At 42.7% G+C, this 27166-nt stretch overlaps 2 protein-coding genes and 1 long non-coding RNA gene across 7 annotated transcripts in view; 2 read left to right on the top strand and 1 right to left on the bottom strand.

Moving 5' to 3' along the window:
* Positions 1-19836, top strand: tmem237a (transmembrane protein 237a). Of its 2 annotated transcripts, XM_034186951.1 has the most exons (11): positions 1-205; positions 2367-2465; positions 4060-4176; positions 7504-7609; positions 15675-15829; positions 16579-16687; positions 17619-17810; positions 18120-18193; positions 18277-18364; positions 19175-19296; positions 19668-19836. In XM_034186951.1, the coding sequence occupies exons 2-11, from the start codon at positions 2396-2398 to the stop codon at positions 19733-19735; spliced, it is 1101 nt and encodes a 366-aa protein (XP_034042842.1). In that variant the 5' UTR covers positions 1-205; positions 2367-2395; the 3' UTR covers positions 19736-19836. The 2 variants fall into 2 exon arrangements, with proteins under 2 accessions (XP_034042842.1, XP_034042841.1); XM_034186950.1 differs by lacking the exon at positions 1-205 and having other exon boundaries at positions 2341-2465.
* Positions 19700-27166, bottom strand: part of LOC117525124 — a 24075-nt gene continuing 16608 nt past the window's right edge. Inside the window, exons 3-4 of the long non-coding RNA XR_004564960.1 lie at positions 23962-23968; positions 19700-19774 (exon numbers count right to left, since the gene is read on the bottom strand). This is a non-coding gene — a long non-coding RNA (uncharacterized LOC117525124). The remainder of the gene's footprint in view (positions 19775-23961; positions 23969-27166) is intronic.
* The window catches only part of LOC117525102 (abl interactor 2-like), an 82047-nt gene continuing 76429 nt past the window's right edge, over positions 21549-27166 (top strand). For all 4 annotated transcript variants that reach the window (XM_034186938.1, XM_034186940.1, XM_034186939.1 and 1 more), the window contains exon 1: positions 21549-21675. In XM_034186938.1, the coding sequence (XP_034042829.1) occupies positions 21559-21675 (117 nt within the window). In that variant the 5' untranslated portion in view covers positions 21549-21558. The remainder of the gene's footprint in view (positions 21676-27166) is intronic.

Here is a 27166-nt window from a genome sequence, read left to right on the forward strand (position 1 = left end):
CCGCTGTAGCATTAATACAGCTCTGCTGATCAATGCTCAGCTCTGCCTGCTGCTGTAATCCCCGGGATGAGTCTGAAAGCTGCTGCTTCCTCTGCAGGTTCCATTTTACCTGACTGCCTTCACAGGAACGAGACTCCAGCAGGAACCTGAGAACAAACCACAGACGAGCTGCATCACGGAGGACGACGGCCCAGACAGACGGCAGGTGAGCTCAGACACACTGAGAGAGAAGCTGGAAACACTGAAAACTGTTCAGTGATGCACTTTGCAAGGAGGAGTCTGTTTCTATCCTCATTATGGAATAAAAATGTGTGTATTTGATTTTTATTTCCATTTAGCAAACAAACCAACACACAAAATAAAGTCATCAATAAAACATATTTCATTTTTTGTTTCTTTCGTAATCTGACAGCAAACTGCCAGTTTTATAAAATCCTTCCAGTTTTTAAAACAGTATCTGTAGTTTGTTACAATTACAGTTAAAAATGATATTTATGCATCTTGATTTGACAAATAATAAAATCACTGTGAATCCAGCAAATAAGCAATATCAACAAAATGAATGATGTAATATTAAACAGTCTGTGGTTACTTTTTTCAGGCCTTTCGGTAGAAATAACGGCCTTCTTTGAAGATATAGTCATGTCTGGGTCTTTTTTTTCTGTGTTACTACATCGACACTAAATCATTCCGTCCCGGATGTCATCACTACAGTACTCATCCATCTGTACATCGTTCCACTATTTCCCACTTATGTGATGTCCAATTTATTCTTCTTTTGGCGCTCGCTCAAACCTGAAAATACAGTTTAAAACTTTTATTGTGTTGTGTTTACTGTAGATTTTAGCCTTTGGTTGCAGCACAATCAGCACATGCTGATCACTGATCACTGATCAGCTCAGTCAGCACGCATGTGATTCACTTCTGTTTGTAAACAAGCACATAGTCTGCACTGACCCGCGGCGCCGTCTGCAAAACGCTCATAAACTTACCACTGACAAGTGACACTTTTCCTCCGAACATCTTTACAAAGTACAAGTCAGTGATTGTGATCTTTGACCTTTTAACCGCAAAATCAAAAGGGGTCAGTCACCATGCCTAACATCTATACCACGTTTGGTGACAACCAGGCAATTAGAAAAGGAGTTAATATCCACTAGGATTTTACAACGTATGTTTCAATGATCCTGAATTTTGACATTTAGACCCCAAAGACAATAGGCTTCTTGGGGTCAGTATACCTAACGCACACACCAAGTTTAGTGACAGTTGGGCAGTTACAAAACAGGTTATTGCTCTCACAAGACTTTTTACAAAGTACACTCCAGTGATCTTGACCTTTGAGATTTTGACCCAAAGTGCAATAGGCTTCTTGGGGTCACTATGCATCACACATCCACCACATGTGGTGACATTCAGGCCAGCAAAACTGACATAAGGTTACTCACAAATGAAATGTCGCATGACTGACTGACTGACTGACCGGCCGACTGACTCCACACACATTGTGACTTCTAGACCACAGGCTGCGTCGTGGTAAAAAGGCTTCCTGCATTGCGGATTGGACCACCTCTCTGAGGGAAGTCACTGAATATCAGGGTTAAGAGGGTTTGTTGTGTCTTTACTAAGGAACTAAATATGCAACCAGCTTCATGGAATCAGTTCAGCATAGATCAGGTCAGGTTTGGGAGCGTTTCCTGCTGTCAGGTCCATCATCTCATGGAACCACTTTGGATCCTGATTGGAAACCACCCAGTCGGACCTGTGGTCCATCTTTATCTCCTGGAGGGATCCATCTATCTGCAGGGTGCCTCCTCTTGGCTTTGTCTACTTGCTGAGATCTAAATGTGGGTGGAGCATTATCTTGTTAAGACACACCACATGGCTATAGTGTCACATCTGAAGCTCCCTCACAAAACGTGATCCACATCTGTGGGGCTAACTACTGACTTCACGTCAAGTCATCCAGTGCTATTAAACAATTCTGCAATATATTTATTTATTTATTATTTTTCCCAGGGTTTTTTTTTTTTTTTTTGGTCTGGAACAAGCTTCTTGAAGTATTGATTCTTTATCTTGATTTTTTTTTTTATGAGGATTTAATCCACCAACTGTTAACTGTTCCCTGATAAGGTTCATCCAATTACTTCAAACAGTTAAAGAACCTCGCTAAACACTCACTGACCTAATTCACTCTGAGAAGACAGGAAGTCTTAAGTCAAAGGGACATAGAACAAACTGTCAGGATGCCCGGTCGAGCTTCGTTTTTATGATGGAATAAGTGTTTTGTCATTATGAAAATGAAATGCCAGCATTTGTGATTTTCTCCACCCTGCATGTTAAAAATGTCTATTTTGTGACTGAAGTTTAGTGAGTGAAACTGCAAAGCATCATCATGCCGACTGTGAAGAGCAAGAAGAAGAAAGTGAAGAAGGAGGTCAGTGAAGGAGACGAGCAGAGAGAAGGTAAGAGGTCACAGACTCTAACGATGCTGAAAGGATTCTGTCGTTAACTCAGAATCCATTCAGAGACAAACATCATCAACACTTCTGAAAACGGATAAATCCAAATCAAAAACAGACAAATGTTCACGTGTACCAGCTGTTTTATTTGAGGCAAACTGATTTTAAACTCCTTCAAGTTTTGAAACACTGGAACCAGACGACTGATTTTAACCTGGTTCACAGGTTGATAAACCAACAATAAAATGTTTTAAAGTGTCTTTAATTGACTAAATTAGAGATGATCTGTTTAAAACCGTGTCCACCAGTGATACAAAGATTAAACTGCTTTGATAGAACTTAAGTCATTTTAAACCACACATTCTCTTATTTTGGTTTCAGATAAGTTAAAACCAACTGTAAAGGTCAAAGGTCATGTGACCAATAGAAGGGTAATATGTGACTTCATATTAGCCGCAGGTGTATCTTCAACCACTTCCTCAACATAGCCATTCTAAATATCAAACACACAATTCAACATCGTGCCAGAAGTTTCACCTTGACTTGTAACTAATTTTTCTCAAAATCTAAAAAAAAAAAAAATCACTTTGTTGGTGGTTGATCGTCAACCATTCTACTAAGTTTGGACCAAATAGTTCAAAACACTGAGCTCTTTTGTTCATGCAAACACACATACCCACAGACATATTTGACCAAAGATGACATTGCCATTTGTGGGTGTAATAACAACACCTTTAAAATCACAGCTCCTGTTTGAAGATAAAAGTGGAAATTGAGAAGGTAGCATTTTTATTTTGTTTTTTGAGGATTTTCTGTTGTTTTTTTTAATTTGTTATATCAATAACAGTTTAATCTGTTGTGAAAGTGTAGGAACACGGACCCACAACAGGGGGCGCAAATGAACGGACAATGGAGGAAGTCAAATAACAACACTTTACTGTTGTGAATAAACAAACAACAGATTACAACAATAGACAAAGAAGTCAATTCACAAAATGTGTCACGTGGGCAGGCTCGAAGATAAGAGACGTCTGTCCAAAGCAGAACCGGAACCACACGATTTCCTCCGCCACCGAACCCCGGGAATACTGGAGCCGCCAAGTCCCGAACTCCCAGGTGGCCACTGCCTCCGCGTGTCGGATCTGGTACTGCTGGCGAGGAACAAAAACAGTTAAATGTGGGTGCGTTTGCACCCAGCAACCCGTATGGCGGGAAAACCACCTCCACCTCTTGTCGGAAGAATGTCTGCTATTTAACGCACAAAAGTAACAAAGTGTTAATATCAAAAAAGACAACACAGTCGGCTGAGTACTGTACCTCCTAGGTAGAGCGATATCTCGGCAAAGAGGTGGAGATGTCGTCTTGCTGATATACCACTGCTGATCAGATGATTGGTGACAGCTGTCGTACGCGATAAGTGACAGCTGTCACCTTGGCTGCTCCTGTGAGGCGGCAGCGCCCTCTGGTGCCTGGAGCCCGCACTCCAGACAGGGCGCCCTCTGGTGGTGGTGGGCCAGCAGTACCTCCTCTTCAGTGGCCCACACAACATAATCAGTAATAACAAATGATCACTGATTCTATTGTATTCGTTCTACAGTTGCTGTACAGGAAGTGACCAACAGGAGTCATTCTGACAGCAGAGACCCTTTGACTCCAGAGCCACAGGATCCAGCACCACAGAAGAAGAAAAAGAAACGGAAACCAACCACTACAGGTAACAAAATCTATACCGCACGTCCCTGACACGCCTACAGTCTGTGCTCGGGGATGGAATGTTGTGCTTAATAGAACCATCAAAATAAAATAAATATAATATGTACTTAATAAGGAAATAAAAGTAATAACTATTAGAAACAACAACTTCAATGACTGTGGTTTGTTTCATATTTTACCGCCACATTTCTTTCTCCCAGTGGGTGGGGGCAGATGGACGAACAGGTGAGGTTCAGTTGTCACAGTGGGTCTGGACGTCAAACATGGTTTAAAATGAAAATGTAGACCGCTGGTAATAAATAGTTAATATGACTAAAAACATGTACTTTGGCAGAAAAGGTTATTAGAAATTAGTGGTGAAGCTTGAACAGGAGCTGTAAACTGTGGGCTTCATAATGTGGCATTGGAGTATTTACTCTTTAGAAGGACAAATTTAGGTTTCATATAAAAGAAGTACTTCTGTGTAACATCATTACTGATGACTACAGAAAGCTGTATCAGACAGGAGTCTCCTTGGACTGATGTATGCAGATGATGTTGTGATCTGTAGTGAGAGTAGTGAGCCAGTTGAAAAGAGCATGGAGAGGTGGAGATATGCTCTGGAGAGTAGGGGAATGAATGTCAGTAGCAGCAAGACTGAACATGTGTGTGAATGAGGGCAGCCTGGTGGAACAGTGCTGTTGCAAGGAGTACAGGTGGTGAAGTTAGATGAGTTTGAATACTTGAGTTCAATTGATCAAAGTAGTGGAGAGTGTGGTGGAGAGGTGATGAAGAGAGTGCAGGTAGAGTGGAGAAAAGTGGCAGGAGTGATTTGTGACAGAAGGGATATCTGAAAGGGTGAAAGGGTAAAGTTTACAAGATGATTGTGAGACCAGCTACATATATCATGTGGCTTAGAGATGGTGGCACTAGGAAAAAGAGAGGAGGCAGAGCTGAAGATGCTGTGATTTTTGTTGTGAATGACGTGGATGGATATAATTAGGAATGAACATATCAGAGGGACAGCAGAGGTAGGACAGTTTGGAGACAAAGTCATGGAGCCATAATTGAGGTGGTTTGGACATGTGCAGAGGAAGGACCCAGGTTATATAGGGAGAAGGATGCTGAGGATGGAGCCACCAGGCAGGAGAAGAGGGAGGAGAAAAAGGAGGTTTATGGATGTGGTGAGGGTGGACATGCAGGTGATTGGTGTGACAAAGATGCAGAGGACAGGGTGAGACTGAAACGAATAGTCTACTGTGGCGCCCCCTAATGGGAGCAGCCGAAAGAAAAAGAAGATCGAGTGAAGTCACAGCTGCCTGCCTGAAATTTTGGCTTCAGGTTTGGAGAATGTTCAATCAGTGGATAGTCTTGCGGGTGGCTTGAATTCAGTACTCAAGGCTACACTGGATAAGGTTGCGCCTCCTCTTTTAAGGCCACACCTTCCCAGGGCGCAGTCGCCTTGGTTGAATGGTTACTTGCGTGACCTTAGGCAGAAGGCTCGAGGTTTGGAACGGAAATGGCGTAGTTCTAAATTAGAGGTGTTCCACCTTGCATGGTGTGATGCTGTCTTAGATTATAAGCAGGCACTACTGGCTACAAAGCGTGCCTATTATTCTGATTTGATCAATAAAAACAAGCATAATTCAAAGTTTTTATTTGAAACTGTAGCATTTCTCATTCATGGACAATCTCTCATTAACCTCTGGATCTGTTCCTAAATGTTTCATGTCTGCAGTGATTAAACCATTACTTAAGAAATCCAATCTCGACCCTAGTGTATTGAAAAATTATAGACCGATATCAAATCTATCATTTTGTTCTAAAATCCTGGAAAAAGTGGTTTCGCGACAGCTCGTGGACTACCTCACTGAGAATAATCTTTTTGAGCCACTGCAGTCTGCTTTTAGAAAATATCACTCCACAGAGACAGCACTTACTAAAGTTGTGAATGACCTTTTGCGAGCAATGGACTCAGATACCGCTACAGTCTTGGTGCTGTTGGATCTTAGTGCTGCGTTTGATACTGTGGATCATCATATTTTACTCAGTAGGCTGGAGAATCACTTTGGGATTACTGGAACTGCTCTTGCATGGTTGACGTCATACCTGTCCAGTTGTTCTTACTGTGTATTGTGTAATGGCACCTCCTCTGATCGTAGGGACATGAAGTTTGGGGTTCCGCAGGGATCCGTTTTAGGCCCCCTGCTTTTTTCCCTTGGGAATATACTGCGGCGCTTTAGGATTCCCTTTCATTGCTATGCTGATGACACTCAATTGTACATGCAATAACTGCTGGTAATCTCATTCACATAAAATCTTTGGAAGATTGCCTTGTATCAGTAAGAAGCTGGATGTCTAGTAACTTCCTACTTTTAAATTCTGGTAAGACTGAAGTTATGGTTCTTGGTCCAGCGAGGTATCAGCATCAATTTGATCAGCTAGCACTTAGCTTAGGTTCGTGTGTTATACATCATATGGATAAAGTGAGAAACCTTGGAGTAATTTTTGATCCTACGTTGTCCTTTGATCTCCACATTAGAGACATTACTAGGACTGCTTTCTTCCATTTGCGAAATATAGTGAAGAGTCCCGTCCTGTCTATGGCTGATGCTGAGACTTTGATTCATGCATTTGTCTCTTCTAGACTGGACTATTGTAATGCTCTATTTTCTGGCTTACTGCAGTCCAGGATTAGGGGTCTTCAACTGGTTCAAAATGCTGCTGCCAGACTTTTGACACAAAGCAGAAAGTTTGACCACATTACGCCCGTTTTGGCGTCCCTGCACTGGCTTCCAGTTGCTGCAAGATCAGATTTTAAAGTACTGTTATTAGTATATAAAACTGTTCATGGACTTGCACCTCCCTATCTGGCTGACCTGGTAAGCCCCTATGTACCAGATCGGGCCCTGCGTTCTCAGGGTGCAGGACTTCTGTGTGTTCCCAGGGTGAATATAAAGTCTGCCGGTCACAGAGTTTTCTCCTACCGTGCCCCAGCTGTGTGGAACGATCTCCCGGCACACATTCGGCAGTCTGATACTGTGGAGACTTTTAAGTCACGTTTAAAGACTCATTTGTTTTCCCTGTTTTATCATTAGTGTTATGATGTGTTTTTATTCTTGTATTCTTTTATGGTAATCTTTTTATTGTGTTTTAAATTTTTAATTCAGTTTTTTTGTTGTTGTTGTTTTATGTTGTGTGAAGCGCCTTGAGACGAGTTCGTCGTGAATTGGCGCTATATAAATTAATAAATTTGAATTTGAATTTGCCTGTTTATGACTGGACTAAAGCTGCTTATTTCTTTTGACAAGACTAAAGTTTCCAAACTTTGACATCCTTGTTTTGTCAGATCAGGAAGCAGAGCACACTGATCTGCCAAATGGAAACACGGCTGAAGGCGTCATGGACGGAGAAGAAATGACTGTTGCTGTAACCAGAAGGAATAAAAGAAAGAGGTGAACAGCCACAGTGGCATGCAAACATTTTTACAGATTTTTATATTTTTTTTACTTCATATTTAAAAATCTTCTTCACCTATGTTATGCCAGAGAACATTTCAGATCTACTCATAATTCTCTTGATGCAAAGGAAAAAAGCCCAGTGCAAACAGTCTGGTCCCTGAGCCGGCTGCAGCCTCCATGCCAACCTCCAGGACCCTGATAGCACCCTGTGGTGACACGACTTACTTCACTCTGGCTCCTGACCATGATGAGGAGTCGCAAAATCCTTCCAGTAATTTCCAAAGTCCAAACCCCCAAGATTGTGGTTTTTCTACTCAGTTTATAAATACGAATAAAAAGCCATTTTAAAGCTTAGACCTTCTGGGTTCCTGCTAACCAGATCTGCGACGTGTGATTTTAATGGTTCTTTTTTGTGTGTGTGTACCAGCCCCATCAACCTATTTCAGAGGATCAGAATGACATCACTCAGAACTGGAAAGCCCAGGCATGTTTCACTCACGTTCCATGTCTTCATCACAGGCTTAACCTCAGTCAGAGAACAAAGCAGAAATGAATCAGACAAAATTACCTGCACCACCGCCTTAAAACTGACAAAGTGCCAACATGTTTGCCAGCAACATAGTCCTATGCTTCAGGAACCATCCATCCATCCATCCATTTTCTTCCGCTTTATCCGGAGTCGGGTCGCGGAGGCAGCAGCTCAAGCAAAGCCGCCCAGACCTCCCGATCCACACACACCTCCCCTAGCTCCTCTGGGGGAACCCCAGGGGTTCCCAAGCCAGCCGAGAGATGTAGTCCCTCCAGCGTGTCCTGGGTCTTCCCTGGGGCCTCCTCCCAGTGGGACGTGCCCGGAACACCTCTCCAGCGAGGCATCCAGGGGGCATCCGTAAAAGATGCCCGAGCCACCTCAATTGACTCCTTTCGACGTGGAGGAGCAGCGGCTCGACTCCGAACTCCTCCCGAGTGACCGAGCTCCTCACCCTATCTCTAAGGGAGCGCCCAGCCACCCTGCGGAGGAAACTCATCTCGGCCGCTTGTACTCGCGATCTCGTTCTTTCAGTCATGAGCCAAATCTCATGACCATAGGTGAGGATCGGAACATAGATCAATTGGTAAATCGAGAGCTTTGCCCCCCTACTCAGCTCTCTCTTCACCACGATGGTCCGATACAGCGACCGCATCACTGCAGATGCTGCACCGATCCGTCTATCGATCTCACGCTCCATCCGTCCGTCACTCATGAACAAGACCCCGAGATACTTAAACTCCTCCACTTGAGGCAAGGACACTCCACCGACCTGAAGAGGGCAAAGCACCTTTTTCCGGTCGAGAACCATGGCCTCGGATTTGGAGGTGCTGATTTTCATCCCGGACGCTTCACACTTGGCTGTAAACCGCCCCAGTGCATGCTGAAGGTCCTGATTTGACGAAGCCAACAGAACCACATCGTCCACAAACAGCAGACACGAGATTCTGTGGTTCCCAAACCAGACCCCCTCTACACCCTGGCTGCGCCTAGAAATTCTGTCCGTAAAAATAATGAACAGAACCGGTGACAAAGGGCAGCCCTGGCGGAGGCCAACGTGCACTGGAAACAGGTTTGACTTACTACCGGCAATGCGAACCAAGCTCCTGCTGCAGTCGTACAGGGACCGGATAGCCCTTAACAAAGGACCCCGGACCCCGTACTCCCGGAGCACTCCCCACAGGGTGCCCCGAGGGACACGGTTGAACGCCTTCTCCAGATCCACAAAACACATGTGGACTGGTTGGGCAAACTCCCATGAACCCTCGAGCACCCGATGGAGTGTGTGGAGCTGGTCCAGTGTGCCACGACCATGACAAAAACCACACTGCTCCTCCTGAATCCGAGGTTCGACCATCGGTCGAATTCTCCTCTCCAGTACTCTGGAATAGACCTTACCGGGGAGGCTGAGGGGTGTGAGCCCCCTATAGTTGGAACACACCCTCCGGTCCCCCTTCTTAAACAGAGGGACCACCACCCCGGTCTGCCAATCCAGAGGCAATGTCCCCGATCGCCACGCGATGTTGCAGAGGCGTGTCAGCCAAGACAGCCCCACAACATCCAGAGACTTAAGGTACTCAGGACGGATTTCATCCACCCCAGGAGCCTTGCCACAGAGGAGCTTTCTAACCACCTCGGTGACTTTGGCCTGGGTAATGGATGAGTCCGCCTCTGAGTCCCCAGTCTCTGCTTCCTCTTTGGAAGACGTGACGATGGGATTGAGGAGATCCTCGAAGTACTCCTTCCACCGCCCGACAACATCCCCAGTCAGGGTCAACAGCTCCCCACCCGCACCGTAAACAGTGCTGGTGGAGAGCTGCTTCCGCCTCCTGAGGCGTCGGACGGTTTGCCAGAATCTCTTTGAGGCTGACCGATAGTCCTCCTCCATAGCCTCCCCGAACTCCTCCCAGACCCGAGTTTTTGCCTCTGCGACCGCACGGGCTGCGACACTCTTGGCCTGCCGGTACCTGTCAGCTGCCTCTGGGTTCCCACCTACCAACAAAGATAAGTAGGACTCCTTCTTCAGCTTGACGGCATCCCTTACTTCTGGTGTCCACCACCGGGTTCGGGGATTTCCACCGTGACAGGCACCAGAGACCTTGCGAATACAGCTACAAGCAGCCGCATCGACAATGGAGGTGGAGAACATGGTCCACTCGGACTCCATGTCTCCAACCTCCCCCGGTATCTGGGAGAAGCTCTCCCGGAGGTGGGAGTTGAAGACCTCGCTGACAGAGGGTTCCGCCAGTCGTTCCCAGCAGACCCTCACGATACGTTTGGGCCTGCCAGGTCTGACCGGCTTCCTACCCTCCCAGCGGATCCAACTCACCACCAGGTGGTGATCAGTCAACAGCTCTGCCCCTCTCTTCACTCGAGTGTCCGAGACACGTGGCCGAAGTTCAGATGATATGACTACAAAGTCAATCATCGACCTCCGGCTCAGGGTGTCCTAGTGCCACGTGCACTTATGGACACCCTTGTGCTCGAACATGGTGTTCGTGATGGACAAACTGTGACTAGCACAGAAGTCCAACAACTGAACACCACTCGGGTTCAGATCGGGGAGGCTGTGCTTCCCGATCACCCCCCTCCAGGTCTCACTGTCGCCGCCCACGTGGGCGTTGAAATCCCCCAGGAGAACAATGGAGTCCCCAGTCAGAGCGCCATCTAGTACCCCTCCCAGGGACTCCAGGAAGGTCGGGTACTCTGCACTGCCGCTCGGCCCATAGGCCGAGACAATGGTGAGAGACCTGTCCCCGACCCGAAGGCGTAGGGACGCGACCCACTCGTTCACCGGAGTGAACTCCAACACTTGGCGACTGAGCTGGGGAGCAATAAGCAATGCGACCCCAGCTCTCCGCCTCTCCCCGTGGGCGACGCCAGAAAAATGAAGCGTCTAGCCCCTCTCTACGAGTTGGGTACCAGAGCCCAAGCTGTGCGTGGGGGTGAGCCCGACTATCTCTAGTCGGTATCTCTCAACCTCCCGCACAAGCTCAGGCTCCTTCCCCCCTAGCGAGGTGACATTCCACGTCCCAACAGCCAGGGGCTGTGAGCATGGACCGGGCCGCCGGGCCACCCGCCCTCGACCGCCACCCAATCCTTTCTGCACCCGACCCCCATGGCCCCCTCTGCAGGTGGTGAACCCACAGGAGGACGGGCCCACGTCACTCTTTTGGGCTGAGCCCGGCCGGGCCCCATGGGCTAAGGCCTGAACACCAGGCGCTCGCACGCGAGCCCCAACCCCAGGCCTGGCTCCAGGGTGGGACCCCGGCTCCGCCATACCGGGCGACGTCTCGGTCCTTGATCTTTTACTGGTCATGGAGGTTCTGAACTGCCCTTAGTCTGACCCGTCACCTAGGACCTGTTTGCCTTGGGAGACCCTACAGGGAGCACAAAACCCCCGACAACATAGCTCCTAGGATCATCCGAGTACGCAAACTCCCCCACCACGATAAGGTGGCAGCTAGAGGGGGAGAGCTTCAGGAACTGTCACCAGAATATGGATCCAATAAGACTGAGTCTTTCTCCACCAGTAATGGAAGAATTGGCCTCGGAGGGGAAGGCAATGATTCATTACAACTAAATTTATGTCAATTATAAGATGAATAGAAGTGATGAGTCTTGAATCTAGATTTGAAAAACTCCACAGATCAGAATGAGATTGCTTTAGCTTAGTGGGCAGACTATTCAGCAGAAACAACTGCATGATTAGGGAAAGCTCTGTGCAGTGGCGAAGGAATAGACAGTGTAGCGTGTGCCATTGCACTGGGGCCCAGGACATACAGAGGCCTTTGAATTTCTCTGGACTAACTAACTTTTAGTGGTGCAGCTTAGCTAAAATTTCCATAACAATTGTTCATTTTGTGACTAATCCACTAAATTTGTCACATATATTTTAAATTAACTAATACTTATTTTCAGATATGGAGGTGTCATGGAGCTGACCTCTCATGACCTACAGGGGTCAATGAAGAATTACACAGGGGTCAAAATTTTAAAATGGTCCATTCATATTGAAAGGTATATCATATTATTTGTCTGATCATAAGGATTCCAAAAAGGTATAGTTTAGACTATCCCAGACGAAATGTTGTGGAGTTACAAGGTAAAAACAGCAAAACAATGACAAAGGTCAGTATCAGTTAGTACAGGGGTCAAAAGTTAAAAGATAAAGTTGTTCCAATTTTGGTAAAAAGTGATGCAAATTATTGGTTGAATTAATAGGGTTTTAAAAAAGAATACTTTGTACCATCTGTCATGCTTATTTATCATATTATGGTGTAACATACTCGTATGTCACGTGTCATAGAATCCAATGGACATCAACCTTGTTTGACCTTTACTTTGGAAACCAAGCATTCAACACAGACAAATCTATTCTATTAATTAATCCAATTAGCTCAACCAATAATTTGCATGCTTTTTTTTTATCAGAATTGGAGCAATTTTAACTTTTGACCCCTGTACAAATTGAGCTTAACCTTTGTCATCGTTTTTGCTGTTTTTACCCTGCAACTCCACAACATTTAGCTGGGATAGTCTAAACTATACCTTTTTGGAATTGTTATGATCAGACAAACAATATGATCATATACCTTTCAATATGATTGGAACATTTTTAAATTTTGACCCCTGTGTAATTCTTCATTGACCCCTGTAGACCATGAGAGGTCAGCTCCAGGATACCTCCATATCTGAAAATAAGTATTAGTTTATTTAGAATATGTGTGGTAAATTTCATGTTTTTAGTCACAAAATGCCCGATCATTTTGCCTATCTGCTACAGTATTTATCACAGTGAATCACCTGTCATGGTTTCCCAATTGGTGAAATAGTTAAGCACAATATATTCCAAAATGGTGTGTGTTTTAATGAATAATAGGCTAAATTTACAATAAAGAATACACCGTTAAAAGAATAACGTAACGTCTGTTGGGGTATTTCATGTAATGAATACTGGATAAACTAAGACTTCCTCCATAACAACCAATGACATTCTCAAAGTCTGGCGGGCATTACCACAGCGCCCTCTGGTGCCTATTTTTGGTCAATGAAAACATCACCGGACTCAGTACAAATACGTGTAATTTGGTCACTTTCCAAAGAAGTCATACTCATCAGTGAAGTCAATGTAATGTACAGTGGTTCATTTCAGGTCAGCTTGATGTATAAATCTCATCGTTCCAGTCAATGGGGCAGCACAGTGGCTTAGTGGGTAGCACTGTTCCCACACACCAAGAAGGTTATGAAATCGATTTCCACCTGTGGCCTTTCTGTGTGGAGTTCGGCGTGTTTGTGTGGGTTTCCTCCGGATGATGGATTGGAAACTTTATAACTGTCTAGGTCTCCCTTGTAAAAGAGATCTTGATCTCAATGGGACTAACCTGGTTAAATATAGATTACAGTCTGATTATAATGATCACTATCAGCTGGCTGATGGAAGCAAGCTAAAGAGAAAGTTTATTATCATCTCTTCTTGCCTTAAGGTTTATCATATAGCGGTGCACTCTTGACTTTGCAAGAAAAATGATTTTGTAGTCATTTCAGCACCACCATGAATTAGACAGCTCCTCCCCTGTTGTCTGATGCCATGATGAGGTCTGTTGGCTGCAGACTGTTGTGCACATGTAAGTCAGAGCTGGGATGTTAAATCTAGATTCTTCACCTCTTAAAAAAATTGTAATACAACAACCCAAGTCATTTATTTGATAGTAAAATCCAACACATTGTTCGTAAAAATCTATGTAGACCTCATAGTGTGGGTGGGCGCATGCATGTGCATGATTGTGCACGTACACCTGATGAACTAGTAACATGCGCGTAGGGCCCATCAATATATCTTGCACTGGGGCCCGTGCTGAGGTTGTTACGCCACTGGCTCTGTAACCTGCCAACTTCTTCTTTATCTTTGGAACACACAATAATCCTACATCCTGAGAACACAGAGCACAGGCCGGTATATAAGGTTTCATTAGAGCTGCCAGACAGGGGAGGCCCTAGTAATAACAAAACCTTTATCTGACATCACATAAATGGAGGCACTTGTGTGATATAAGTTAGTAAATTCTGACAGGACTGAGCGGAGGCGAGGCACAGACAGAGGCTGGACACAAATGCAGGCTCACAACAGGACGTATGCGTAAAGGATGGTTTTATTCAGGCCTGGGTTCAGTAACAGGAAGGCAATCCGCGGAGCAAAAGTACCGGGCAGGGACAAGACAGAGGACGTGGTCAAAAACAAGCAGGGTCAGTACACGAGCAAACAGAGTTGTCAGGGCTGAGGCAAAAAGCAGGATCCGGTACACAGAGCTGAGTCAAAAAACACGGCTTGGCAAAACAGGACTGAAACAAAGTGCTGGTGAGTGAATGAATCAACAAACGAGCAGGGAGGAAGTGAACTGAAGCAGTTTAAATAAGAACAGGTGTTAGTAAGATAATGAGGTGCACGTGGAGGAGGAAGGGCCTGGAAGGGGGCGTGGTCAGGTGACAACTAAGAGGCAAAAGAGATGCAGAAAGGCAGTGACAAAGGGGCAAGTAAATGACAGATGAATGGGGCGTGGCCAACAGTGATGACAAAGTGCAGGTGCGGGACATGAGAGTGCAGTGATCAGAAAGAGACTGTGATAACAATGAAACTGGACATGACAAATTAGAGACCTGAGAGAAGTGCAGACAAAGAGAGAATGACAGGCAGGTGCAAGTGAGCGGTGACAAGATTACAGACCTGACAACTAAACATCATACAAAGAAAACATGAACACAAATCTAAACTTGATCAGGACTGAAAAGCATACCAGAACATGATAAACAGAATCATGGGAAATAACACACTGTGACAAAACCAAGTGGAACAGACAGACAAAACTATAAGAAAAACAGAAACTAAGTGATAACAAAACCTGGTATAACAGTACTACATAACAGAAATGAGAACAGCAAAAACAATAGGCAAACAATAACTAAATGATGAACCATGAAAACAGACTGATAGAACAAAACTAGAACGGAACTGGAACATGGCAGAAGTATAAAAGTAACAAAGAAAGAAAGTGACAAAGCAAAAATAGAACATAGAATAAACACATGATGAAAAAGGCAATTAATAAAACAAGGCTGGGGCAAAAGGACCAGAACCAAATAAAGAGGGAAAATAAGGACTGAAGCCTGGAACTGGGTGGGGCATGACAAATTCTAAAACAAGCTGTTAAATGTTCCACATGCATAGACAGAAAACTGTGTGAATTTGAGAAAGTCTAAACTTCAACTGTATTGAACCCTGAAAGTCAAATGTGGTAGCATGTTCTGGTGCCACATGTTGCCACAATAAACCCCACCCCACTCCTGGATGGCAACCACCCAGGCAGAAAACTGGTCCATTTCCACCTCTCAAAAATACTCATCTATTGGCTGCAGCCGGGTGAAACGTGGGCGTCTTGGTCCTCCTCCAGCAGGACTGAGGTTGGATCATGGCCAGAAAAACGCAGTTCAAACTCTCCCTCAGTAGTGACCACCTGATGTTTGTCACCATGACAGGAAAGCAAAGGCGACAGAACATCACAGCGGTGACCTTGGAGCTGAAGATGATGATATCGCCGCAGATGCCCAGTCGCCCATCCCCCAACATTCGCTATTCTCCGCCCCCCACGGTCCCATTCAGCCAGTCAGCAAAGTGTTTATGGAGAGGAACAGTGAGTGAAACACATTTAACAGACAGTAGCTTTAAAGACTCACCAAAAACACTTTTAGTGTGCATTTCCTCAATCTAAAACATGACTGAAATGTTTACTCATTTTCTCCGTATGAGGGCAGTATTGTTCCATACAAAAAAAAAAAAGGATTTTAATTGTTTAGCTTGTGAGCTGAGAAGCACTTGGCAAATGGTCATGCCTTAATCTTGGAGCAAATGTCTTCTGAGGATCATTTAAGATTACAGATTTTATATGTTCTGTAATCTATACTGTTAAGTATTAAACATGCAAAGTGCAACAGTCAGCGTCTAAGCAAACTGGTTGAAGAAAAAAGGTGAAGATAGTCTAAGAAAAGCTGGTTCCCAGTTTGGCTTTTCTGCTACAATGGTTTAATTTAATAATAAATGTCAATGGTTGTAAAAGTAAAAACACTAGTTAAGTAAAGATGAGGAATTGCCCACTGCACAGTAACCACGGGTGCTGAAAGGGGAGAATAAGTAGGATGTAGGGGCCCAGAGAGGCCACTAATACTGACAAAATAATATCGGGGTGGTCCAGTAAGATTTCTTTTCATGGGGCCCAAAATCCCTGGTGCCGCCCCTGACAGTGGCACCCAGGTGGGCAGAGGGAACATCCTTTCTTTATTTTTAAAAAGACTAAGGAATACAAAATTATGAATAAATTAGATCTCCTTGTTCAATGAGAACTGCACAAATCAGACATCATAGTTGGTGTAATGTGTGTGACAGGGCGGTTTCAGGCGGAGCAGCAAGGAGCAGGGATGATGGACGACTATATAGAGACCAGACAAATGTGGAACACCAGAGACGTTGCTATAAAGATCCACAGCAGTTTCAGGTCTGGACACACAAATGCATACGTTGCATTCATTGATGCTGGGATTTTTGTGTTGTAGTGCTGAACTGCTCCAGAGGGGACCCTCAGAGAGCAAGTCTCAAAGATCAGGCGTGAGTCTGTTCAGGTCTATGTGTTGGTGGGAGCATTTACAGTTGTAGTATTGTGGGACTGCAGTTTACAAAAGATAGATCAAAGTTTTTCACAATGTACGATCCTTTAACTCATATTTTTTTATAAACTGTGAGAAAATGTTTTTTTTACTTTAGAACTTCAGAAACAGGGGGATTAATATATTATACATGCAAATAATTATTTCAAGGAGCTTCTATATCCATTTATGGCTATACAGGGGTGCACATAACGTACTCTTGGTGCTTGTGTGTGCTAAACATCATTGATGCACAGCAGAGGGAAACACCTTTCCTACAATCCATCATTGCTTTCCTCCTACGTAGCACTTCCCTTGTGTTTTCTACTGCGCATCATTTATTTTTAGCACGCACACGCACCATGAGTTCCAGTTATGTGCACGCCTGGCTATAGATGGGACAAGGGAGTGGACAGCAGGGCTGTGCAGATGTATCAAATCTCACTTATAAAGAAGAACCACACACAGCTTCATAACTGGTAAAAAGAATGTGTGCATATTTCTGCCTTTGTGTATACGTACATACAGTTTTAAATGTGATTCTACGCAGAATTTTAGGAATTTGGCCCCAAGACTGAAAAAGTAAACAATATCACACACCAAAATGCCGTCATGAACAATAAAAATGTGATAAGTTTAATCAAATTTTAAAGAAAGGTTCATTGTGTGTGTGTGTGTGTGTGTGTGTGTGTGTGTGTGTGTGTGTGTGTGTGTGTGTGTGTGTGTGTGTGTGTGTGTGTGTGTGTGTGTGTGTGTGTGTGTGTGTGTGTGTTTTCTTTGCAGGGTGATTGGTCTGTTCTGTCACGGTTTCCTTGCAGGTTATGCCGTGTGGAACATCATTGTTGTGTACATGTTGGCGGGTGAGCAGATGTCCACGTTGTCCAACCTGCTGCAGCAGTACCACCGGCTGGCTTACCCGGCTCAGTCTCTGCTCTACCTGCTGCTGGCTGTCAGCACCGTGTCTGCATTCGACAGGTTCGTGCCCGCTACAAACACAACTGAAAGTGGTTTTCATCCATTAGCAGCTGTAGGGGCTGATGCCTTTGCAACTCAAGTTTGCTTCCTGCATGTGATGTCAGATCGGCGAAGTTGAACTACACGGGTCTTGAAAGTGTTTCTGATTTGAATGGCCATTCCATTGCACTTTTCCAAGTTGGAGCTATTTTTCTTCCAAGCTCCGAATACAATGGAACACAACGTCCAGGAAAACTAAATGATAACATCTCTACGTAAGGAAGCAGGAGCTACAGCATCTAAAACAACACTTTGGTCTTTGGTTTGCAGGGTGAACCTGGCCAAGGCCTCCATGGCCCTGAGAGGCTTCTTCACATTGGACCCTGTTGCTCTGGCTTCTTTTTGTAAGTGAGACAAAAATGAAACAGGACAGCGACAATGATGATGATGATGGTTGATGTGATAACTCCTCCCACTGTGTATTCAGTGTACTTCATAGCCCTGATCCTGTCCCTCAGTCAGCAAATGACCAGCGATCGCATCAACCTCTATCCAACAGCCAACTACACACTGTGGTGAGAACTATTCTCTTCTACTCTACTAGAAGCTAGATAACAGTACCTATGGGAGCAGCCATGCAGCTCTGTGCACATCTGATCCTGTCAGGTCATGAAGCAGAGTAAGTCCTGATGGTCAGTTGTCTGGGAGACCACTGGTGTAAAACCTATGCCAAATCCCAATGGGGATCTCTACCGGATGTGATGTGACATCAAAGGGAATGGGATCAGCCGGAAGCAAAAATAAATGAATTTGGGCTTGTAGATAGTAAGGGGTGTGGCAATCTGATTCCAATATGACCCCAATGACCCTGACCTCAGCCAAAATTAATGACCTATGACTGACCTAGCCAGGGCAAATCTGGAATCCACCGCAGTGTTCCTTGACTTTGGCCTGTTCCAAAATGATTTATGGGCAGTTTTGATGTCAGCCTTAATTGGTACACCGTGTTTAGTAGAAATCAGTAAAAGGTCCCAGGCGGAGTCCTTTTGAAGCAAACAGGCAGGCAGACATGACCTTGGTCCCAACAATTCACTTTTGACAAATGTCACCATGCCGGACAATTCCACATTCTACCTGCATGAGTGCCTTGTTTTATGCGGATTGGAATAAAAACATAAATTTTGACCTTTGATCCCAATGACTGACCTTTGGTAAATTTGATCTTTCTTGTGCAATTCCAAACTGCACCTCCATATATGTACCAGGGTTGGCTGCTAAAACAAACCCTTGAAGGGCAGTTCCATGGTCGTCCTTCATCCTGCATCCTGTTTGTTGAGCTTCTGTCAACAGACCTGCCATTCTTTTTAAACTCTGACCTCCTCCAGGCCTGTAGGTTCAGAGAACCAGATCCTGCGCCCGTGGATTGTTGTTAACCTGGTGGTGGCACTCTTGGTGGGCTTGGGATGGGCCGTTATTGCCACACGTCCAGAAACTGACTACACAGAAGGTATGGCATGTGCACACTTCCTGCTGTCTCTCCGTCCCCTCACAGCGGTGCACTCACAGTAATCCTGGGACGTAGACACGGTAAAGATACCAAAGATCTACAGGTCCTCAGAGGGACACATAACTCAAATATTCACTGACAATCTGCCTGAAGATGTCATAACAGTGATTTCACACATGTCACAGCCTGTGGATGTCAAAGGGAAGGAGGAAAGGGAATTTGCTCCAGCACACGTTGCATTTAGAAAAATTAAGCTCTCATTCACATGCGATATTTTAGCCTACAAATCTGGCAAAGTGATCTTTAGTATATTATGAAAATGGTTTTTCATCTGTGGCAGCCCCCGTTGATGGGTAGTTTCTTCTTTGCAGAGTTTTTAATGATGATGGAAGTGGAGAGATACCCCAGAGGAGAGGACAACCTGGACATTCCTGCCTGAAACAACCCACTCTGTCTTTCTGTGTGTGTATATGTTTTTCTATAATGGACCATGCAGAGCTTTATTTTACTGTGATTTTGGAAATAAATACAGTACTAAAGGCAGCTATTGTGCCGTGTTTGACCACAAGATGGCGATCTAAAAGCATGCAGTGTGCCAGAGGATAAAACTACTACAGCAGTGTTCAGAATAATAGTAGTGCTATGTGACTAAAAAGATTAATCCAGGTTTTGAGTATATTTCTTATTGTTACATGGGAAACAAGGTACCAGTAGATTCAGTAGATTCTCACAAATCCAACAAGACCAAGCATTCATGATATGCACACTCTTAAGGCTATGAAATTGGGCTATTAGCAAAAAAAAAAAAAAGTAGAAAAGGGGGTGTTCACAATAATAGCAGTTCGTCAGTTTTGTGGAACAAACAGGTGTGAATCAGGTGTCCCCTATTTAAGGATGAAGCCAGCACCTGTTGAACATGCTTTTCTCTTTGAAAGCCTGAGGAAAATGGGACGTTCAAGACATTGTTCAGAAGAACAGCGTAGTTTGATTAAAAAGTTGATTGGACAGGGGAAAACGTATACACAGGTGGAACAAATTATAAATTATAGGCTGTTCATCTACAATGATCTCCAATTCTTTAAAATGGACCAAAAAAAAAAAACAAAAAAAAAAAAACAGAGATGCGTGGAAGAAAACAGAAAACAACCATCAAAATGGATAGAATAACCAGAATGGCAAAGGCTCACCCATTGATCAGCTCCAGGATGATCAAAGACAGTCTGGAGTTACCTATAAGTGCTGTGACAGTTAGAAGACGCCTGTGTGAAGCTAATTTATTTGCAAGAATCCCCCACAAAGTCCCTCTGTTAAATAAAAAGACGTGCAGAAAAGGTTACAATTTGCCAAAGAACACATCAACTGGCCTAAAGAGAAATGGAGGAATATTTTATGGACTGATGAGAGTAAAACTGTTCTTTTTGGGTCCAAGGGCCGCAGACAGTTTGTGAGACGACCCCCAAACTCTGAATTCAAGCCACAGTTCACAGTGAAGACAGTGAAGCATGGTGGTGCAAGCATCATGATATGGGCATGTTTCTCCTACTATGGTGTTGGGCCTATGTATCGCATACCAGGTATCATGGATCAGTTTGGATATGTCAAAATACTTGTAGAGGTCATGTCACACACACACACACACACGCGTGTGTGTGTGTGTGTGTGTGTGTGTGTGAGAGAGAGAGAGAGAGAGAGAGTCTGAAAAGCAAGCCATAATTAACAAAATCTTAACACTCAGAATAAATACATTTTGAAACCTATATTTATATTTGAAATGTGCTGAAGAACTTTAGATAAAATCTGCTCTAAAATCACTGAAGTAGAATCTGGGCGCCACAAAAGTCAAAATAAATGCATATAAATAGGAACATTAAAATAAAGGTTGGGAGGAAGTTAAACCTGTAAGTTGAGTTTTTTGTGTGTGTGGTTTAGATCCGTTTCAAAAAATATATTATTATTATTCATCTATGAAAATTCTGAAAAATGAATGAAACACATTCCAGTGATGATGCTTTCACATGTTGTCGGAAATATATAATAATCATAGCAATCATAATTTCATTTCTGAATCGACAACATTTTTTAATTTTCATGTTCTATTAGTCAAATGTAACTGCAAAATGCTGAATTAAAACTGTAGATCGATGGATTGCACACATCTATAATGTGAATCCTGTCGACTTGCTGTGAGTAAGATTTCCGGCAGACCGTGAAGGCGTCAGCGTCGCGCTCCTCCGCGCGCTGTTCGCGGAGAAAGATGTAAAGATGGCGGAGTTACAAATGCTGCTGGAGGAGGAGATTCCTGCGGGTCGGAGAGCTTTACTGGACAGTTTCTCCAACCTCGAACGAGTGGCGGAGTACTGCGAAAACAATTATGTCCAGGTACGAGTTTTTCTTTCGATCCCCAGGAGGAAAAAGTTGAGTGACGCTAATGTGAGCCGCGAGTGGGCGGAACGGAGCCGGACGGTACCAAGCTCCGTTATCGACCGTTACGCGGACCGTTAATTACCGTTATGAACCGTTAGCTGTTCAGCTCAAAACGTCAGTTAAAAGGAGAAAAAAAAATCTTATGTATGGACGCACGTTTAGGCCAGAAGAAAAAGTTACTTTCGGCCCTCTTTTGTCACGAACATGGCATAGTAAGTCATAAATACATTTCTAAAAGTTTCTCGTAGTTCTGTCACATAAATATAATAAATCATAATACATTTATTTTGAGATACAAAGTCAAAATGATAATAGCTGTGATAAAAACATGTTAAAGAGTATGTTATGTCTCAAATTCTAATCAGCAGTCAACGTTTTTATTATTGGTGTGCAGTTTTTATGGCACATGTATTTACATTATTTTCATATTAGTTTAAAACTTTTAGGACATAGTTGTGAGATACAAAGTCATTGTTTTGACAAAGTATGTCGGAATTTAAGCCATTAAGTCACAAGACAGCATCATAAGTGACAGGTTGTTTTTTATGTTTTGTTTTGTTTTGTTGCAATTATGTTTTAATATCTGATAATTATGATTTAGCAATTTATAAGCATGTGTTAATATCACCTAACTAGGACTCACTATTTAACAGTTATGACTTCACATCTCATATTTATGCATCACAAACATGTAATGTTTGCTTTGTATTCCATATATAATTGTGGAATACAGTCTTGTGATTGATTAATTTCTTAGAATGTGATTACTTTGTATTTTTTAATTAGCTATAGTTTATATCATGAGATATAAAGTCAAAATTATGAGTGCAAAACAAATATGTATGTATAATGTGATATATAAATATATCACAGTCATTCAGAATTACAAGATACTGCTTCATATTTATGAAATGCTAAATCATGATAACCAGATACCAAGTCATAATTGTGAATATATGTATTATTAATTGTGATAGACTTATGTTATAATAAGTCTTTGGACTTAGTGTTTTGTGAATATAATTGATTTGTTTGTTATTACTGTATGGCTTTGTATCATAATTCTATAATGAGATACAAAGTCTAAATTAGAGAACTGTAAGTAATTATGGGATGCTGAGTCATAACTCTCACAGAGTGATTCATAATTATGACCCAGAGTGAGTCATAGTTATGAGATACTAATTCAGACATGAAATGCTAAATCATACTTTTGAGGTACTAAATTATAATTGTGGGAAAAAAAAAACTGTCACAATTATAATATTCTATGTTTTATCCATCATAGGTATGTTAGAGTTATTTATTCTTACGAGGTGACTTTGTATTGTAAATATGTCATGAGATACATGTGAATTTCTCCACTGTGAGATCAATAAAGTCTTATCTTAGATACAAAGTAAAAATAACAAGACTGTAATATATAAATATTAGCTGCTGAAATACTTAATCATAATTAACAAAATTGTAAACACTAGTTGTGAAAAATGTGCAGATTTGATCTGATAAGTGTTATGACTTAGTATCTTGTAATTATGACTGACTTGTTTCTTAGTTTGTGACAGATTTGTGTCTCATGGTGTCATAAGATGGAATGTCACGATTAGACGATAGTATAGATGCTAAATCATAATAATGACGTAGCAAATCACAGTTCACTTCAATTCAATTTATTTCATTTATGTAGTGCCAAATTACAACAAAGTTGCCTCAAGAAGCTTCACACAAGAAAGGTCTAACCTTACCAAACCCAAAACACTTACAAGATACTAATTTACACTTACAAAATATTAAATCATAATTAGACATACTGTCATAATTGTGAAAAACAACATATGTTAAGTCTGACGGCTTAGTATCTTATGACTATGATTGATTTTTTTCCATAGTATGTTGAGGCTTGGTGTGATAATAAAAAGTCAAAATTACAAGATTGTGTGTCATAATTATGAGATGCTAAGTAATCATTATGAATAGTATCATAAGTAATATTAAGGAGATACAAATTCATACTTAAGAATAGCTAAATGATAATTATTAGATACTAATTCAGGTGGAAAACTGCCACACTTTTGTGACTTGGCATTTTGTAATTATGATTGACTTATTTCTTAAGCTACGGTCACATTAGCTACAAGCGGCAGCAAGCGATGACTTGCTGTTCATTTTCAATAAGAGTGGGCGTTATGCAGCGGGAAGAGACCACAAGCGTTCTGCTGCCAACTAGGCGGGGCCAAAAACATGAAGTCTGTTTTATACAAATACTGGGAGATGCGACATGGTGACTATCAACCAGAGTGAACAGGCAGCGTAACGCCAGCTGGTTGTTCGTGCGAACAAAATGATCCAAGATGGCAGAATAAGATCTGAAACAGCTGTGTTTCTGTATAAATCAAACATATTTCTCATTTATTTTGTAAAAGTAAGTGAGAAAAAAAAAACACTTCTAAATCTAAGAATGCTGTTTTTGTAACCAGATAACATCTCGAAAGTAATTTGCAAGACATCTAACGGAGACGTAGTGTGCACGCCCCGGGAACGCCCATCAAACGACAAAGCCATCCGTGTCACCGTCATTTGTAGATTATGTGACCATTAATATATGAGTTTGTATGTCATAACTGTGACTTAGTAACTTTTTATTATGACTTTGCATCTCATGATTATAAGTCATCATTTCATAAATAATGCCCTCGTCTCAAATTTGTGACTTTGTATGTTATAAATTATATGTGATTTAATTCAAAATTGCAATGAACGTGTGTTTTGAGTCAGAATAATTTCATGGAAACTAGTTTCTGAACCTTGAGTCAGGCACAGTTTTCGTTACAATATGGTCATGAACATTGAGTCTAATTTTGTGTAGAATGGTCACAAAGCTGTCATCATTGTAAAGGAGTTGATTCTGTTGGGCTGCGTTTGCCGGTGGTTCCTGTTTGATATTAACTCAACTTCACAATCTGTGAGCTTAGTTTGTGCACACGTGAAGACAGTGAGCACGCGTGGGCGAGGAAGGCTGTTCGGAACAACTGTTGATCCTCAGTGTGGCCAGAATAAGCACCTGTTCACCACCAAGCACTGCACCCCAGAACTGGTTTTCATATTTCTCACATTCCTGCAGAGTTTTGTGACTTGGTGTAAAATTTCACTGTGGTGAGTGTCCACAGTCTGTCTTTCCAGATTCAAATGCGGGTCCAACTCTGGTTCTGACCTTTGGACCGATCATTCTGGAACCATCTCACTTTTCTTCATGGTTTGCTTTTTCCCCCTATTATTTCCAATTTTTTTAAATTTGTAATTTTGTTCTATTTTTAAATTTTGTTTTGTCTTGCCTCCAAGAATGTCTTTCCTTTTTTATTCCCTTCTTTGTCTTTCCTTTATTTCTCTTGCCCTCGCTCCTTCCTTTTATTCTACCTTTCCTTTATTCCTCTTTCCTGACACACTCTCCTGCTTTTCTGTGTCCTTTCATTCTTTTTTCCACAAACAAATCCTTTGTTTTATTAGGCCTCACACAAATTTTGTGTACATCAGGCAGCTGAGTGGATAAGGAGCTGGCTTGCCGATATGTAGACCTGAATTGGAATCCCATTCATGCTACCTGTCTGTGTCCTTGGACAAGATACTTAATCTACATAGTCCGTCCACCCAGCTGTAAATGGGGACAGCTGGGTGACTGCCTAATGCAAAGTGGTGAGCAAAACTGAAGGAATCAAATCAAATCAGTTTTATTTATATAGCGCCAAATCACAACAAACAGTTGCCCCAAGGCACTTTATATTGTAAGGCAAAGCCATACAATAATTACGGAAAAACCCCAACGGTCACAACGACCCCCTGTGAGCAAGCACTTGGCGACAGTGGGAAGGAAAAACTCCCTTTTAACAGGAAGAAACCTCCAGCAGAACCAGGCTCAGGGAGGGGCAGTCTTCTGCTGGGACTGGTTGGGGCTGAGGGAGAGAACCAGGAAAAAGACATGCTGTGGAGGGGAGCAGAGATCAGTCACTAATGATTAAATGCAGAGTGGTGCATACAGATCAAAAAGAGAAAGAAACACTCAGTGCATCATGGGAACCCCCCAGCAGTCTAAGTCTATAGCAGCATAACTAAGGGATGGTTCAGGGTCACCTGATCCAGCCCTAACTATAAGCTTTAGCAAAAAGGAAAGTTTTAAGCCTAATCTTAAAAGTAGAGAGGGTGTCTGTCTCCCTGATCTGAATTGGGAGCTGGTTCCACAGGAGAGGAGCCTGAAAGCTGAAGGCTCTGCCTCCCATTCTATTCTTACAAACCCTAGGAACTACAAGTAAGCCTGCAGTCTGAGAGCGAAGCGCTCTATTGGGGTGATATGGTACTATGAGGTCCCTAAGATAAGATGGGACCTGATTATTCAAAACCTTATAAGTAAGAAGAATAATTTTAAATTCTATTCTAGAATTAACAGGAAGCCAATGAAGAGAAGCCAATATGGGTGAAATATGCTCTCTCCTTCTAGTCCCTGTCAGTACTCTAGCTGCAGCATTTTGAATTAACTGAAGGCTTTTCAGGGAACTTTTAGGACAACCTGATAATAATGAATTACAATAGTCCAGCCTAGAGGAAATAAATGCATGAATTAGTTTTTCAGCATCACTCTGAGACAAGACCTTTCTAATTTTAGAGATATTGCGCAAATGCAAAAAAGCAGTCCTACATATTTGTTTAATATGTGCATTGAATGACATATCCTGATCAAAAATGACTCCAAGATTTCTCACAGTGTTACTAGAGGTCAGGGTAATGCCATCCAGAGTAAGGATCTGGTTAGACACCATGTTTCTACGATTTGTGGGGCCAAGTACAATAACTTCAGTTTTATCTGAGTTTAAAAGCAGGAAATTAGAGGTCATCCATGTCTTTATGTCTGTAAGACAATCTTGCAGTTTAACTAATTGGTGTGTGTCCTCTGGCTTCATGGATAGATAAAGCTGGGTATCATCTGCGTAGCAATGAAAATTTAAGCAATGCTGTCTAATAATACTGCCTAAGGGAAACATGTATAAAGTGAATAAAATTGGTCCTAGCACAGAACCTTGTGGAACTCCATAATTAACCTTAGTCTGTGAAGAAGATTCCCCATTTACATGAACAAATTGTAATCTATTAGATAAATATGATTCAAACCACTGCAGCGCAGTGCCTTTAATACCTATGGCATGCTCTAATCTCTGTAATAAAATTTTATGGTCAACAGTATCAAAAGCAGCACTGAGGTCTAACAGAACAAGCACAGAGATGAGTCCACTGTCTGAGGCCATAAGAAGATCATTTGTAACCTTCACTAATGCTGTTTCTGTACTATGATGAATTCTAAACCCTGACTGAAACTCTTCAAATAGACCATTCCTCTGCAGATGATCAGTTAGCTGTTTTACAACTACCCTTTCAAGAATTTTTGAGAGAAAAGGAAAGT

The sequence above is a fragment of the Thalassophryne amazonica genome, chromosome 14, assembly GCF_902500255.1.
Source record: "Thalassophryne amazonica chromosome 14, fThaAma1.1, whole genome shotgun sequence".
Classification (NCBI taxonomy): Eukaryota; Metazoa; Chordata; class Actinopteri; order Batrachoidiformes; family Batrachoididae; genus Thalassophryne; species Thalassophryne amazonica.

Bases quoted from the DNA above. Each gene is read 5' to 3' on its own strand.
- tmem237a (XM_034186951.1), top strand. From the start codon at position 2,396: ATGCCGACTGTGAAGAGCAAGAAGAAGAAAGTGAAGAAGGAGGTCAGT. The intron at 7,610-15,674 runs GTGAACAGCCAC...TCACCATGACAG, and splicing joins AGAAGGAATAAAAGAAAGAG to GAAAGCAAAGGCGACAGAAC. The intron at 18,365-19,174 runs GTGAGAACTATT...GACCTCCTCCAG, and splicing joins ACAGCCAACTACACACTGTG to GCCTGTAGGTTCAGAGAACC.